The sequence below is a fragment of the Octodon degus genome, unplaced genomic scaffold (assembly GCF_000260255.1).
Source record: "Octodon degus isolate 3935 unplaced genomic scaffold, OctDeg1.0 scaffold00026, whole genome shotgun sequence".
Lineage (NCBI taxonomy): Eukaryota > Metazoa > Chordata > Mammalia > Rodentia > Octodontidae > Octodon > Octodon degus.
Window position 1 is genome coordinate 10,358,086 of NW_004524602.1, and position 15,060 is coordinate 10,373,145.

General features: G+C 34.9%; 1 protein-coding gene across 4 annotated transcripts in view; it reads left to right on the forward strand.

Annotated features, from left to right (window-relative positions):
* Dennd4a (DENN domain containing 4A) overlaps nt 1-15,060 on the forward strand; it is a 145,044-nt gene that overhangs the window by 61,927 nt on the left and 68,057 nt on the right. For all 4 annotated transcript variants that reach the window (XM_004628802.2, XM_023712455.1, XM_004628801.3 and 1 more), the window contains exons 5-10: nt 1,016-1,185; nt 2,096-2,334; nt 6,429-6,495; nt 7,625-7,683; nt 9,890-10,034; nt 10,308-10,483. In XM_004628802.2, the coding sequence (XP_004628859.1) occupies nt 1,016-1,185; nt 2,096-2,334; nt 6,429-6,495; nt 7,625-7,683; nt 9,890-10,034; nt 10,308-10,483 (856 nt within the window). The remainder of the gene's footprint in view (nt 1-1,015; nt 1,186-2,095; nt 2,335-6,428; nt 6,496-7,624; nt 7,684-9,889; nt 10,035-10,307; nt 10,484-15,060) is intronic.

Genomic DNA, 15,060 nt, shown 5'->3' on the forward strand with positions numbered 1-15,060 from the left:
GCTGGCTGGCATGTGGTGCTGGGGGATTGAACCGTGGTCCCTTTGCGTTGCTAAGCTTGTTCTAAGTAGGCGCTTTAGACCACTGAGCCATCTCACCAGCCCAAGAACTAACCATTCTTATTCCCAAATTAGTTTTTGTGTCCCAGTGTAGTAATAATTTTCCACTTACCCATAAAGTTTCAAGGTCAGAGAGCTTATGTTTTGTTTTTAGTTCCACAAAATTCAGCGTAAAGCCCTGCTCCTAGGATGCATTCAACAGAAGGTACCTGGACCATTTTTTTTTCTTTCTTCTTCTGCTTGTTTTTTGAAACATGGTATAGCTCAACCTTGAGCTCATTGTGTAGCCTCAGAGTGGCTTCAGACTCCCAGTGATCTTGCTGCCTCAGCCTCCCGAGCTCCAGGATCACAAGCTTCTGCCACCACACCCGCTGGACTGTTTTTAAGACTTACTTAGCTAACATGAAATAACAGATTTCTTGAAATTCTTTCTTCATATAATCTAGGGTTATTTAGAAAGTGAGTTTGTGTTGATACTGTTGTGAAGACATTTTAAAAATAGGACTGCTAGTTTTATGAGTAATTTCCTGGTTTTTGCCCTCAAACTTACATATAGACAGATGTGTTTTACTGTATAAATCCTTTTGAGGGAAAAGTTACTGAGAGCTGATGAGGTAGCTATATACAAATAACCATATTAAATTTTTTAAAAATAATCTTTAAGATAGTATGACCATAAACTGAATTTTTAGGAGTATATATGTATGTTTTTAGATAATTCTCTTTGTCTTGTTAGCCTTAACCTAGCCTTTGGATGAAACTTAATAAATATTAAGCAATTAATACAAATAATTATAATTTTTGAAGATTAAAATCTATGAGCCCTAAATTCATAATTATTTGACGAACATATTTACAATGTTTTGGCTTTCCAAATGTGTAAAATAATAAAGCATCTTATTCACATTATGATCACCTAAATTCAAGCGCTGGTCAACCTAATATCATTGTTTTATAGGTCTAATTTGTAGATATCCTCAAGAGGATTATGAATCATTCTCACTACCAGAATCTGTTCCCCTATTTTGTTTACCAATGGGTGCAACTATCGAATGTTGGCCACCAAATAGCAAATACCCGCTGCCTGTATTTTCTACATTTGTGTTAACTGGAGCCTCAGCAGAAAAGGTACTGTGTATTTCAGCAAATTTGGTATCTACAAATTTCTTGTATATTACAACTTTTAACATATATAGTCCAAGCAACAATAGAAAACAATAGTTGGTTAAACTGAATCCATTATGCATACTTCTTCCATTTAGTTTAAATAATTACATCTAGAGACATAGGAAGAGAGAATTTTCATTTGACCCATCCTTCCAAATACTTATTTTGTGAATACCATGAAAGACTGCTTTCATCATCAAATGACTTTTCATTAGTTATTTACGTTTTGAAACTATACAAGAGACATTATTAAAGACATATAAATAACATTATTAAATATTTGATTATTATTAAACATGATTTAGAATTAGAAGTTTCGGTGGTGCTGCAGCAGATTGAACCCAGGGCCTTCTTCAAAGGAACCTTGGAAACGCTATCTGTAACATTCTTATTTTATACATTGGAAATTGAAGTCTAGAAAAACAATGAATTGTCCAAAGGTTGGAATCTGTCTTGCCTTATCTAAAATTCTGTCTCTTTCTACCAAATAATTTTCAACCATTTTCTTACAGAGAATATTGGTACAGTTGTTTTTACTCTTTATTTTTAAAATATAGCTTGAGGCTGGGGCTGTAGCTCAGCAGTGCTGCACCTACCTGGCAAGCACAAGGTCATGCATTTGATTTCTGGTTGTAAATAAGTAAATAACACAAGAAAAGCAATCTAAGACACTTTTTATTCAGCAGTGCACACACATGAGACTATTACTGCTGGTTGTTAAATGCATCAGGACAGCAAGAGTGATGCCTATTCACCAGTGTTTCTGGTCCCTATATCTTGCCTGCCTCATAGCAAGCAACTACTAAATATTTAATTGATTTTGAGTAGATGATACAAAGTATATTTATTGAATGTATTACTTGTTTTGCAGGTCTATGGTGCTGCTATTCAGTTTTTTGAACCATATCCTGAAGAAAATCTCACAGAGAAACAGAGACTTCTATTAGGCTTGTCATTGGCAGATGGAAAGTCTGATGGTTCCAAAACAATTCACACTAACAAATGCATCTGTCTTCTTTCTCACTGGCCTTTTTTTGATGCATTCAGGAAGTTTCTGACTTTTCTGTATCGCTACTCCATCTCTGGACCTCATGTCCTTCCAATTGAAAAGTAAGTAAAAAGTTTCTTGGTTTAAAATTCAGCAGACCTTTCCATTATGTGGTACATTTGTACTAATAATTGAGTAAATTTCATATGGAAATTGAATTTCTTAATTATTTGAAAAAAGTTATTTCATTTAAGTAATATCTTGTTCAAGTTATGTTTCATTGTTTAAAATAATTCTGTTTATAACAGTGAAATAAACATTTTGATCTATTTTGCTTTTTTCTTTTGAGACAAAGTTTCACTATGTAGTTCAGCCTGATCTTGAGCTCACTACATAGCCCAGGCTGGCATTGAACTAACTTAGGTGATTGTCCTGGTTCAGCCTCCCCAGCACTGGGAGTACGGGCATGTGCTACCACACCCAGCTCTTGATTTATTTTGAAATGAATTGTTCGGAATAAATGTTTTGAGGCTTTTAAAATATTCTTATGAAGTTTAGAGACCTAATGTAGAGGAATGTTGGAACACCCTACTGCTAATACTGGTGATTGAAACCAGGGCCTTTGTACAAGGCTCACGCCCCCCACCCTATTTTATTTTGAGGCAGGGTCTTAGTTGCTAAATTGCATAGACAAGATGACACTTGTGATACTCCTGCCTCATCCTCCCAGTGTGATTGGATTATAATCATGCACCATCATTCTTAGCTGAAATGTAACTAAATTTGTAATTCCTAGGTAGTGTTTGTGTTTATTGTGAACCTTTAAAAATAAAGTTGACATCCACCAAAATAAAAAATGTTTCATGTAGTGAGATCTGATGCAAATGAGATACAAACATCTCCATTTTCTGACTGTTGTCTTATGAGGTCCTTGGCTTCACTTTGAATTCTGTTATTTTATACCATCTGTCACCTAAGTTCTTGTGTCCTGTTGCAGAATTTTCCGAATAGTGACAGATGTAAAGGAAGGAATTATTAGAAGTGCACCCATGTACAGTATTAATTTTCCTTACTCCTTTTAACTCATCTCAGTATTCTAAAGTAGCACTTCTTAAACCTTTTGGTCTCAGGATCCCTTTATAGTCTTAAAAAATGATGCAAAAGGGCTGGGTGGTCTAAGCTCTAAGGTCCCAAGTTCAGTAGCTGGCTATGCAAGCCCCAAAATTGGGCATGGTGGCACACACGTGTAATCCTAGTGCTGGGGAGGCTAAGACAGGAGAATCACTAGGAGTCTGAACTGCATAGTCAGAACCTGTATCAAGAAAATAAAAAATGGGGGCTGGTGAGATGGCTCAGTGGTCTAAAGCACCTACTTAGAACAAGCTTAGCAAAGCACAGGGACCACAGTTCAATCCCCCAGCACCACATGCCAGCCCGCCCCGCCCCCTGGTGGGCTGAGCTGGCCATACACACACACACACACACACACACACGCACACGCACACGCACACGCACACGCACACATGCATAAATAAATAAAATAAACTTAAAAAATAAGATTGGCTTCTTTTAAAAAAAAAGAAAAAAAATGCAGAAGAGGTCTTCTTTATGTGTCATATCTATCAGTGTTTACTATCATGGAAACTAAAACTTAGAACTTTAAAATTATTTACTTTATAATTCATTATAAAACAAATTTATTACATACTATACTAATATAAACATCTTTTTTTTGAAAACAACTTTTTCCAATCAAGTGAAAAGAATAGCATTTTTTACATTTTTGTAAATCTCTATTGCTTACCTTAATTGAACACAGCTGGGTTCTTTTTGGTATTTAAAGTATAGGGTTTCACTACATAGATCGGACTCATAGTGATCTTCCTGTTTATAGCCTCGGAAGCACAGGGATTACAGGCCCATGCCACCACGCCCAATCTCAATCACTTCTCAGCAAGGGGCCCACATGGCAGGCCCAGGGATCAAACCCTCTTAAGTGTTTTAATCTGCTGAGCTCTCTGGCCACCCCCACAGCTGGGTTCTTATTTATGGTTCTGCATTCAATTTGTTGCAGTAGTTGGGTGAGTGTGGGAAGAAAATCTAGCCTCATGAAGATGGAGATAAAAGAGGGAGACATTTTAATTGTGATTTTTTTTTTTTTTTCCTTTCCGGAACTGGGGATTGAACTCAGGCCCTTGCGCTTGCCAGGGAAGCACCTATTCCCTTGAGCCATCTCCCCAGCCCCAGTTGTGAATATTTTTTGACACTACACTAAAGCTTGAAAGGTGGTGATTTCTTACAGGTTATTTGCAATATAGAATCTGAAATTTTATTAATAAGCTTTCTGTGTTACATTAACTTTTTGTGTGGACCTTTTACTCATCATGATTTTGTAGCATTGTTTATAGGTTATTGGGGAAATCCTTGTTCACTGAGTTAAGTACTCCCAAATGTAGACATACATCGTCATTGGTATAAAGTAGCCACATCTGTTAGTGTCACTCTTGTCTCATTAAAAAAGATTTTGAGTATTAGGGAGTCACCAGGTTCATAATGGCTGAATTCTTTTTTTTTATTTGAAAGTTTGAATTAATCACTAGCAATAATTACTGCGATTATTTTCTGTGAAGCACCAGGCTCACTTGTTCATTTTCAAAGTAGTGGAAAATACCTTCTGAACACCCAGCATGGCATGGTGTGACCTTAACTTTTCAGTTATCTTTGAAGCAAAACATGGCATTCTGGGGGCGGGAAATACCAGCTCATTCGCTCACAGCCCTGTTAAGTGCTTTTCCACAGTCAAGGCAATCGTCATACTAATGTATCCAACGAAAGTGCCTTATGCATACTTCTCTTGCATCACAGAGTAGTTTTTAAAGTATACCACAGAATCAAGATTTAATATTTTTACTGCTTCAAAGACATTAAGTTAAACTGATGGTTCTTCTACTGTGAGTATGTAGCAGTAAAGAATCCGAGAACTACTCGTACAGTTTGGTGCAACTGCTGCCTTGTTTCTCAGCGAGGTGGCAGCAGTTTTATCCACAGTGATTTTGGACACCCATGCAATTGTCAACACAGCGAAAAGGCAGATGGCCTCCTAGTACCATCATGAAAACAGCTTTGCCCATGCAGATCCTCCCTGAATGGGTCTTGGCAGTGTTCAGTGGTCTGTGGGTTACACTTTGATTTCTGCTATTCTCTCTGCTCTTTATTACTCAGGCTGATGTGTGTCCTGTGCTATTCATTCCTCTTACTTTTTTTTCTTCCAAGATTGTGCGTACCTTAATGGTAGGCACCGGTGCTTTCATGCTTTTATTTTGCATTTCTTCCCTTGTCCAGCAGTATCTTGTACGTAGTCAGACATGTCTGTAAAATTATTAAATATCCCTTCCAGCTTTATGCAGTTAAAATTATCTCATTTCTAAAAATGAGATGATTTTCAAATTATGTTTGAAGGAAAAAAATATTTAAAAAGAACAGTTATTCCTAGAAACAGACAAAAAGATTTTTTTTTTTTTTTTTTTTTACTGTGTTTGCATTTTTTCTCTTCTCAATTTAGTGTTTTGTTTTGTAAGTGGGGATTGAATGCAGGGCCCTTGTCCTCAACAAGATATGATCTTGATAAGTTCCCTAGGGGCGCAAACTTAAGAATCTCCTGCCCCAGCCTCCCAGAGTGTTGAGATTTAAAAAATGCATAAACCGAGTCCAACTTCATCTAGCTTTTTATACATTTTAATCTGGGGAAAATTATAAAATTATTAATGATATTTTAAACCTGTTAAGAGAAGTTTATTATTCATCATTTTGAAACATTTAAACTCTTAGTTTTCTAAGGCACATTCATTTCAATTCTCTTCCAAAATATGAGGAATATTGACTTAAGAATGAATTGTTTTGGTAGTGTTCAAATCACTGATATGTTATGTATTGTGTGCCATGTTTTATATTACCTGTATAAAGAGGGAAAAGTTCAAATGACTTTTGAGACATCAACAACCCAAACATTGAATATAAGAGCTATTAAGATGAGAAGTTATTAGGCTTTCACAGACAAAACTGGTAACGAGCAAGTGATTTTTGGTGTTTGTTTTCATAGTATTAGGATCTTACATATTGAGGGCTTGTTACTCCCCTTGGATTTCTTATGATATATTAACCCTTATAGTACATGGTGTTCACTGTAGAATCAATGGAATTTTGTGTTTTCTTTAAGGCATATCTCTCATTTTATGCATAAAGTTCCTTTTCCATCTCCTCAGAGACCACGGATTTTAGTTCAGGTAAGACCTTCTTACTATGTGGGACCTATGAATTATTAATTGGCCAGTCAAAATATATCATAAAAACACTAATTTTAAATGGGGAAAATTCTAATGAGATTTAAAGAGACCCAGATGCTATTTTATGTTGGAAGTTTGGGTCCATTAATGTTTTAACTCTCTCCCAGAAAGCTGATATTTTTCCTTTAGAAAAAGGATTGAGGAGTTAAAGTAGATACAAATACATATATTGGGCACAGGAGATAGCTGAGCAGTCTAAGCATCTGCCAGGCAAGTACAAGGTCCTGAGTTCAGTCCCTAGTACCGCATGCTGTGCCGGCCCTGGAATCCTGGGTGTACCATGCCGTTTCCAAAACCATGTGTAGTGGCTCATGCCTGTAATCCCAGCACTGGGGAGGCTGAGACAGGAAGATCGCTACGGGTCTGTATCAAATAGGTAGGTAGGTAGGTATCTAGATAGATAGATAGATATTTTGAACTCATAGAAAAGGACAAAATAGGCACTTGAAAATTTGTGTGTGCCTTTGGCAATCATTTACTGAGTTAAATGTATTAGAATGGACAGGAGAAAAAGTATTGCACACTCTAACTTCATAGAGAAGATTTGTTTTATAGCAGAACCTGGCAACCTTTTTCTATTATGGACCTTACACAAATATTTCAGTCTTTGCAGATCATCCAGTCTTTTGCAGCTGCTTAGCTCTGCTGTCACAGCACAGAATCAGCTAGATAGCACTAAGGAATAAGCATGGCTGTGTTTCAGTAAGAAGTGTTTACAAAGACAGGCAGCACGTGGATTTACATTGCAGGCAGTAAGTTCACTGATCCTGAATTTGTGCTGTTAAATGAATAATTTAGTCTTTTAATAAAGTTTGTTAAAATGGCTTAGAGAACAGTTGAGGACAGCTCAGAGTAAAAAGCTGTAAGAAGGGCCGAAAGTCAAGATATATTTTTCATTATCTTCGCAAATGATACTAACTTTTTATGCTGATAAAATAGGAATCTCTGTGGACATTATTATCTATAAGTATTTACTGTGGAGTGGTATTCTTAACATTTGTCTTAATAAAAATATTTTTAAAATAAAATTCATCTTTGTATTTTAAACACTGTATTTTAAATCTTCCAGTTATCACCTCACGATAATCTGATTCTCAGTCAGCCTGTTTCTTCACCTCTTCCACTGAGGCAAGTAAAACTTCATTTCTGTTTATGCTTCTTTCGATCTAGTGTGAGCTCAGATAACATTGAAATACATTCTCTTTCTTAGCTAAACTAATATCAATGAAAATATTTCTTTCTTAGTTAAGTTCCTTTTACTTAGGATTGCCTATAGTTTTTCAAGAAAAGAAATATACTAGTGTTTGGTATGTTGTATATGTTTATCATCTAGCACGTACCATTACATAAATAGGCTATATATAGATTTTGAAAGTAATTTTTTAGCTTTAATTACCCTCTGAAGAACATTAAACAATTTTAAATCTAATAGAAAATGAGAAAAAGTTATTAAACAGAACAGAGCAGTGCATTTCCTAATTTAAAAACTTCAGAGATTGTTATCACTATAGTATCATTTCTTTAAATTTAATTGTTTAATTTTTCTGACAAATAGTTGCAGTGTGATTAAGCTATTGTGGAGCACATAGCCCAGGGAGAGCAGCTGCTGTTGTTGACATTAATTTTGTAAGAATTGTAGATTATTTCATCACTAGCTCTCAGTTCAGACTGACCAGTATTTTTGTAACCTTTGAGCTGAAAATAAACTAGAAACATTGATTATAAATGATTCTGACTTACCCCCAAGAACTTCATTTAGGTAATTGTATTGAGCTATAGTCTATATCTCATATAATTCACTCAATTAAAATATAAAATCCAGAAGCTATATTCACAGTTTTGTAGCTATCACTATTATAAGTTTTGGAGCATTTACCCTAAAAACACCCTGAAGCATTCAGTTAGCTTCCTTGATTGTTTCCATCTGTACACACATACACGCACACTTAACTCCTATCTAGACCTTGGCAACCACTTACCTATGTTCTTGCGGCATAGATTTGCCTATTTTGGACATTTCATATAAATGGATCAAGCTATGTGTGGCTTCCGTACTCCTGGCTTCTTTAACTTAATGTCTCCAAAGCTTATCCATGATGTAGCCTGTGTCATTCCTTTACTTCTGTTTATTGCTAGCTAATGTTCTCTTACATGGATACGCTATATTTGTCCATTCATTAGTTGGGAGATTTTAACATTTTGGCTACTGTTATTAATGCTGCTGTGAAAACACAGAAGTTTTTGTGGACATAGGTTTTCCTTTCTCTTAGAAAATGTTATTATTAGCTGTGATTTGTCTAATCAATTAATCAGTTATTTTTCTAAGAAAAATACTGTTTGCCTTACTGAAGTACATTATCCACCCAGTATTTTGTGACCATATAGAATATCTAAGTTCATTGTTTTATTAATTTGCTCTGTTATGTGTACCTTATCACTTTGTAGCTCTTGATTTTCTATTATTATGACAGTAGTAAAGATTGTCTGTTTATAAATCCAGATTTTTATGTGACACTCAGGATTGGACCCGAGGAATGGTGAACTATATTGCCAGTCCTTATTTTTTACTTTAAGACAGGATCTTACTAATTGTGTGGGCTGACCTTGAACTTGCAGCCCTTGTGTTTCAGCTTCCCAAGTAGATGGGATTACAGGCGTGTCACTATCCCCAACTCATAGCTCCAAACCTTAATATGTGTATTTACCTTAAGGGGCAGAGGCCTATAAGTCATAATTTTTCTGATAATTACAGCAGAAGATATGCCTTGTTCAAACAACTTACATTAGGGTGCTACAGAGATAGCTCAGCCGTCCAAGCACCTCCTTAGGCAAGAGCGAGGACCCAGGTTCAATCCTGGGAACCACATGCTGTGCTAGCCCCGCCTCAGGAGTGCCCAGGCAGCCACCAAGACCAGGCAAGGATCACTGCATAGTGAGACCCTGTACCAAATACATTAAAAAAAAATTCTTACATTAAACAATTTGCTTTCAGCTAAGGCATCTCTTTTATTTAATTCTTTAGGCATTTAGATATTGTCTACCTAGAAAATCTTTTTATATAAAATGGAGATGACTCTTTGTTTTCCATATTGAATGCCAGTCAGGTGAATGATTTTCAAACCTTATTAACTTCATTATTTTCATAGTGTCTTTTTGATTGTCTGCATAAGAGTAACGATCATTTAAAGTTAAGTAGATATAAATAAATAAATAAATAAATAAAGTTAAGTAGATAGCACAGATCACACCCTAATCATGAACTTTAATCTTGTTACTTTAGATGTAAATTGTTTAGGTTTTTACTTTTAATTATATGTTTTTGTTTGATTGACAGTGGTGGCAAGTTTTCAACACTACTACAGAATCTAGGTCCTGAAAATGCTGTGACACTACTGGTATTTGCAGTAACAGAACATAAAATTCTAATCCATTCCTTACGGCCTTCCGTGCTTACTAGTGTGACAGAGGCGCTAGTGTCTGTGAGTATCATTATTTTTTCCTAGGACTCAATTTAGTTTAAACTTACTTTATTTATGTAATGTAAGAGTATCATAATGTTAATTTCAGAGAATAATGAATTTATGTTGTTGAAGCAGTTTTAAATTCCTTTTAGTTATAATTAATTTATTAACAAGTACTAGTCTTTGAGTAATAATACTTAAAAGAGAATTTTTATGTGTGCAATGCTTTTGTGATAAATTATTCTTCACTATCAAAAAGCTAAATATTCTTCTACCCTTTGTTTATCCAAGATGATTTTCCCATTCCACTGGCCATGCCCGTATGTTCCTCTCTGCCCACTGGCTTTAGCAGATGTCTTGAGTGCGCCATGTCCGTTCATAGTGGGCATTGACTCGAGATACTTTGATCTCTATGACCCTCCACCAGATGTCAGTTGTGTTGACCTAGATACCAACACCATTTCTCAGTAAGTACATTAGTTACAACTTCATAGTGGATACAATTGTGGGCTTTATCATTGCTAAGTAGGATTCTTGGTTTGTTTGTTTTTTTTGGTACCAGGGATTGAACTCAGGACCTTGTGCTTGCCACTGAGCTATCTTCCCAGCCCTTAAGTAGGATTCTTTTTTTTTCTTTTTGGCGGAATCAGGGATTGAACTTAGGCCCTTGTGCATGCCTGGGAAGCGCTTATTCTACTGAGCCATCTCCCCAGCCCAGCTAGGATTCTTTTGAGAGATACTTTTTTTCTTTGTATTTGGAATTATTGCCCTCTTTGTATCAGCTCTTACTATATTTCAATAGAGTAGATTTAGACTATTAGAGAAGTTTTTTTTTTTTTTTTTGGAAGGCAAATGTGCCTTTAATCCTCAGGCTTTCAATATTTAAGAAATGTTATAATTATGCTTATTTAGAAACCTACCAGAAGGGAAATTAGAGGTAGAAATGAAAGAGTTTATTTTCCTTTTTTCTTATGAATGTGAATAAAATCTGAAATTTAATAAAAGTCCTATTTCTTGATTAATATTTTAGTCTTATTTTGGGTTGATGTATTATTGTCCTAATGTGTACATCACAGAAAAAAAAGTCTTTTAGAACTTTCAAATAAACGTTAAATTACACATTATTTGTTACCTCATAATCTAGGAATATAAGGATTCTATTAAGTTTTCTGTCTTCTTGCTAGAATAATATTTAAGTTTTAGATATTGGGCTATATTCTTATAGATTTTTAAAAATAATTTGTTTTTATTTATCTTGTATTTTCAGTTTTGCTCTACTTAAGCTATTCAGGGAAGGTGAAATTTTTTTTTTTTCCAGAACCAGGGATTGAACTCAGACACTTGCACTTGCCAGGCAAGTGCTTATTCTATTGAGCCATCTCCCCAGCCCCGAGAATATTTTTTTTTTCTTTTCAAAGTTTTATTGATAAACATATAGCAATGAGACAGTTTCAAATCAAATCGAAAGTACAGTTTCAACAAATAATACACTGCATACATTCTTCTCAGGGGTTAATTGCTGTACAAGATGCAGACTTGTGATCCTACTTACAAACACCATTAGAAAAAATCATTCTATTCATTAAGAGAATGCAACTATATATCTATCCCAACCACTTTGAATACACAGATACAAAATGGACATTCATAGTTATACCCCAATTTTTTTTTAAGTTCCGTTGTTGAATATTATAGGTGTGTAAACTCAGCAAAATGTTCTAAAAAAGTACAGAAGCCCATAATATCATTGGGTTTTCTGTTTAACTGGCAATGTCAGAAATTATTGACCTGAGTCCCCCAAGGGTTTTTTTTTTTTTTTTTTTTCCTTCCTCGAATGCCTTCAGGGCACTTTTGGCCAGCTGGAGAGTTGTGAGGTTCGAACTCCAGGAACCTGAGGCTGACAGCTTTGTGGAAGCAGCCACTTAAAGGACTGAGCTAGGGCCAGGCCCCTCCCGAGAATATTTTTTTAAGAAGAATACAAGTTCAGGGGGCCGGGGAGATGGCTCAGTGGAATAAGCGCTTCCCTGGCAAGCGCAAGGACCTGAGTTCAATCCCCGGTTCCACCAAAAAAAAAAAAAAAAAAAAGAAGAAGAAGAAGAATACAAGTTCAAAATTTTTAATTCCTTTAATAACAACAGAAGCCCATGTTGTTTTTTGTTTGTTTGTTTTGGTTTTGGTTTTTTCGCGGAACCGGGGATTGAATTCAGGCCTTTGTGCTTACCAGGGAAGCACTTATTCCACTGAGCCATCTCCCTAGCCCTGAAGCCCATGTTTTGAAACTGATTTGGTCAATGATTATTACATAGGTATTGAAAATCATGTAAAATACTATCAAAATCAAAACTGAAATGAGGTGAATTTTTACTATCTAAGCCTATAACATTAAAAAATAATGCTACTTGCTAGTAAGTCATATTTACATAAATTTGTTACCTAAATGAAATAGTATTTTTAGAAACATCTTAAGGCACAAAGTTAGACTCATAAATATTAACATCCCTGGCTTATACCTGTATAAAACATTATATGAAAGCTTAAATCAAAATAGTTTGTATTATCCAACATTAAAAGAAGAAAAGTGAAACCACTGCTTTGTACCATGCTGGGGAAGGAGAACATGATGTAACAACAGGTACCCACAGGACAGACTTAAAATAAATGAATTAGTCTTATGTGTAAAGCTCAAAAGCAAATATAGATTTTCCCCCTAAATAAGTAGATGTGAAATAGTTTTTTCTCATCTGTTGATCTGTCTGTCTTGTACTGGGGATTGAGCCCATGGCTTCACACATGGTAAGCCTTTGTGGTACCGCGGAGCTATGCTCCCAGCTCTGCATTTTCAAATAATAGCTTTTAATTTTGAAGTATTCAGTTTAATTCCAAAAATTTAGGTTAATTCTCAGTTTTATCATGTGTTAAAACTTCAAATGAAAAACCATTAGAAAAAAATTAATATTACAAAATGTGTACTATTAAGAAAATTTTTATTCATAGAAGGACTAACCCAGAAAACGCAGAATATATTTTATGGATAAAAGCCATTTTATGAGTGACATTTCACCTTTATCCTTTTTTTTTTTTTTTTCTTTTTTGCTCCTGATTTTTATTTTTTTTTTTTTTTTTTTTTTTTTTCAGGTTACATTGCAAACTACCTTTATCCTTTTAAATATTAAAGTAATAGGTATTTGTTGTTAAATGTTACATGATACACTTTATAAAATTGAAGGTAAGGGTAGTAAATGAATATATACTATATTTATTAGAGTAGTAAATTGTATTTTCCTTTTTCTCTGAACTTATTAAAAGAAGTTTTTCTTTCTACCTTTTTTCTTATTTTGATTACTAATAAATTTAAGAATCAAGCAAAAATGAATTTGCGTCCATGAATATCCTTCCATCTTAACATTGGCATGCCTGTAAACTGTGGTAGGATTACCAATGAACTAATAGCTTTCTGGCGCAAAAACAATTCCAATTATAGAATTTTTAGTCTTCTTTTTGCTTTCTATCTTAGATATATACTATATACAGTATATTCTGAATATCAAGAAGTATCTGAAAACAGGAAAAATTAATATTTTAATATATATTAGGCATAAAGTTGCATTTATAGCTTAGGTTATTCTGTTTTTATTCTGTGTACTATGGAATGTAGTTTTATTAATTCCTCTGACAGATAAAGAAACCAAAGCCCAAATTTTAAGGAATTTATCACAGAGATTATTCTATTAAAACTGGGTTTTGAAGTTAACATTGTCAGGCTACTGCTAAATCTTCTGTCATTATTGGATCACTGTGTACCAGTCATGGTAAACGGAAGCCAGCCTGAATGAAAATGTAGATGGCCATTTTACATGGAAACTAAAATACTAGACCAAACTCTCCTACCCAGCCACATTTTATAGTGACAATATAAAGGGCAAGAGAAGGAAAGTGTGACAGTTATTATATGTACTTATCAGGTGATACTAAGGTATTTCTTATTTATATCACAAATATAGCTCAAGTGCTTCCCTTTTTTAGTCACTGAGAATAAAATGGCAAATCAAATATACTTCTTTCTCATAAATTGCTTTCTAATGCACTCTAGCAAGACAGGCATAACACAGCAGGGGTGCTGTGTGCAATCTCACCAGGACAGTGGTACAGACACTGTTTCTTCTTCATATTCTCACTGTACAAGGTTCCATGCTTTTGGCCACATTATAAATGTGACAGCATTTCACAACGGGACATTTATCATTTGAACTTGGTCTATCTTCATTTTTTTCTCATTTATGGAGCTATAGAATAAATTCCAGGGCGGTTATTCTTTGTTGCCACAAACTGTCCTATCCGCTCTTTTCTTTGTTTAGTTTTCAAAGTATAATTGTTCTTTTTGTTCTAGGGCAGTTTAGGGAACATTAAAGGAGAAGAAATAAAAAAGCCCAATTAAATTCCACTGCTACTCATCTATGCTAAATTTGGTGGTTAGAACTTGAGCAAATTACACAGAGTCACTTTTCTTCTCATTTTCTGTGCATTTTTCCAGTTTTCAAAAATAAATACTCATTGCTTTTGAAGTAGAAAAAAACCCCTAATAGATAAGAAGTGGACCCAACAGAGCAATAGTTAAGTTCAAGAGCTTTATAGTGCTTTGTGGGTTTTTTTTTTTTTCTTCTTCTCCACTTCTTCCCTACAACTGTGTTGTGTCTGTGATAGAGAAGATTATTAGAGCCTGTCCTAGAAACACAGTGCCACTTTCTGGGGCTATATCTCAGTGACACAGCACCTGCCTGGCAGATGCAAGGTTGTGAGTTCAATTCCTGGTACAAAAAAAAAAGTTATAGAAGTATTTCTTTTCTTTTTTTTTTTTTTACCTCTTATTGTCCTGTGTTTAATTGTTTGCCCTATTTGGTGGGTTCTTTCCATTCTCATTCATGGGGCTGTGATCAATTTGCTCCCTCTCTAGGACATCATTTAGTAATCTGTGTAGGTTTGGCTTTGTCATCATGAAATTCTTTAGTTGTTCTTTGTCATGGAAGTATTTCACTTCTCCATTATA